We start from the raw sequence: 1,475 nt of genomic DNA, 5'->3' as shown, positions 1-1,475 counted from the left end.
GCTCGGGGGTTCTTCTCGGGGGGGCCATGGGATTGGAGACTGGAGGAAGAAGAAAGCAGGGAAATGGTGGCTAGGCGGGAGCGGGAGCGGGAGCGCTGAAGGGGAATGATTTACTTCTTTCGCTCGGAAAGCAGGTTTCTTGTTGTCTGCAGAGACCATACCTTTGCATTAATTGTGATTCTTTGCTGCGAAGAAGCCATGTTCTGCAAACTCAATCTGCTAATCTGCTAGAAAGAAAGGTGCATTGTATTAATTGCTAGATAAACATTGTTAGGTATTGTTTGTGGTCAACGGCAATTTGTCATGAAGAAATATATTTTTAATAAGAAGGTTTTCTTAAAGATTTGTTGATGAAAATCCATTGTTATGGGGAATGGTGGCCAGTGGAATGTAAAAATGTTTAAATTTTAGTTTAGCAAAAAATAATCTTGATCTAATTGCATAAGTATTTTTTTTTTCATGAATGTTTATTTTTTTTAAATTTCTTCCTGTGAAATTAAATTCAACCGGTGTTGGATGAACTTTCCTTTTATATCTCATTTTATGAAGTTTAATTGCGTGTGATGTGTGCAGGAAGATTTTCGGTGGTGGAGTGATTATTTAGAGTCTTAGCGCTGCATGAAAATCAAGCACATACTTGGGTAATTAATGTGACAGGTAGAGAGACAATGAGTTTTTATGTGAAAAATCATTGAAAGGAAAAAAGTTATGGGACTTAGCTTATTTAAAGTAATCCACTTTATATTTGTGAGTATGCAGACCCAATCTTCTCTTGAGTTAGAAAAAGATAAAATTATAACGCTGATATACAAGAGTAGTTTAGCAATTAATGGACAACAAATATTATAGTCAATTGTTATAAAGACAGTAGTTCGCCATGAATGTTATAGACAATTGTTGTAGCACTAGTTTGTCGGATAAAATTACAATGCTGATATACAAAAGTAGTTTATCAATAATAATCTTAATGGACAATTGTTATAAAGACAGTAGTTCGCCATAAATGTTATAGACAATTGTTGTAGCACTAGTTTGTCGTAGGGACTGTAGTTGAAAGTCATGGTAATAGTTGGTCATGTGGGTCGTAGATGGTTGTTTCAAGACTAATTATTAGTCATAAAAGTTGTAGTAAGGAGTTGCAATAATGTTTGAAGGATGTAGAAGCTGAAGTTGGGAGCTGTGTGAGTTATGAGCCGCATAGATTGTAGTTGGTCTTATAGGCCGTAATAAGGAGCTGCAATAATGTATGTAGATCACAGAGGTTAGAGTTAGGAGCTGTATGAATTATGATAACGTCCGTAAGATGTAGTGATCGTTGGGAGCTGTGTGTGCTGTGATAACTTAAGTAGGTAGCATAGGACTAGGGCTATCAAAACGACTCGTTGTTCACGAACAGCTCGTGTTCGGTTTGCTAAAAAGCTTGTGTTCGGCTCGTTCGCTAAGTTAACGAGCCGAACACGAACAAAGATTTGTTC

General features: G+C 36.7%; 1 protein-coding gene across 1 annotated transcript in view; it reads right to left on the bottom strand.

The window, feature by feature from the left end:
* The window catches only part of LOC110023093 (RING-H2 finger protein ATL65), a gene marked incomplete in the record, with an annotated part of 1,761 nt that extends 1,353 nt beyond the window's left edge, over positions 1 to 408 (bottom strand). Inside the window, 1 exon segment of the mRNA XM_020722321.1 lies at positions 24 to 408. Within this exon segment, the coding sequence (XP_020577980.1) occupies positions 24 to 28 (5 nt within the window).
* Between the last annotated feature and the right edge of the window lie 1,067 nt (positions 409 to 1,475).

Source organism: Phalaenopsis equestris, unplaced genomic scaffold (assembly GCF_001263595.1).
Source record: "Phalaenopsis equestris unplaced genomic scaffold, ASM126359v1 Scaffold000210, whole genome shotgun sequence".
Lineage (NCBI taxonomy): Eukaryota > Viridiplantae > Streptophyta > Magnoliopsida > Asparagales > Orchidaceae > Phalaenopsis > Phalaenopsis equestris.
This window is presented reverse-complemented; position numbering and strand designations above follow the sequence as displayed.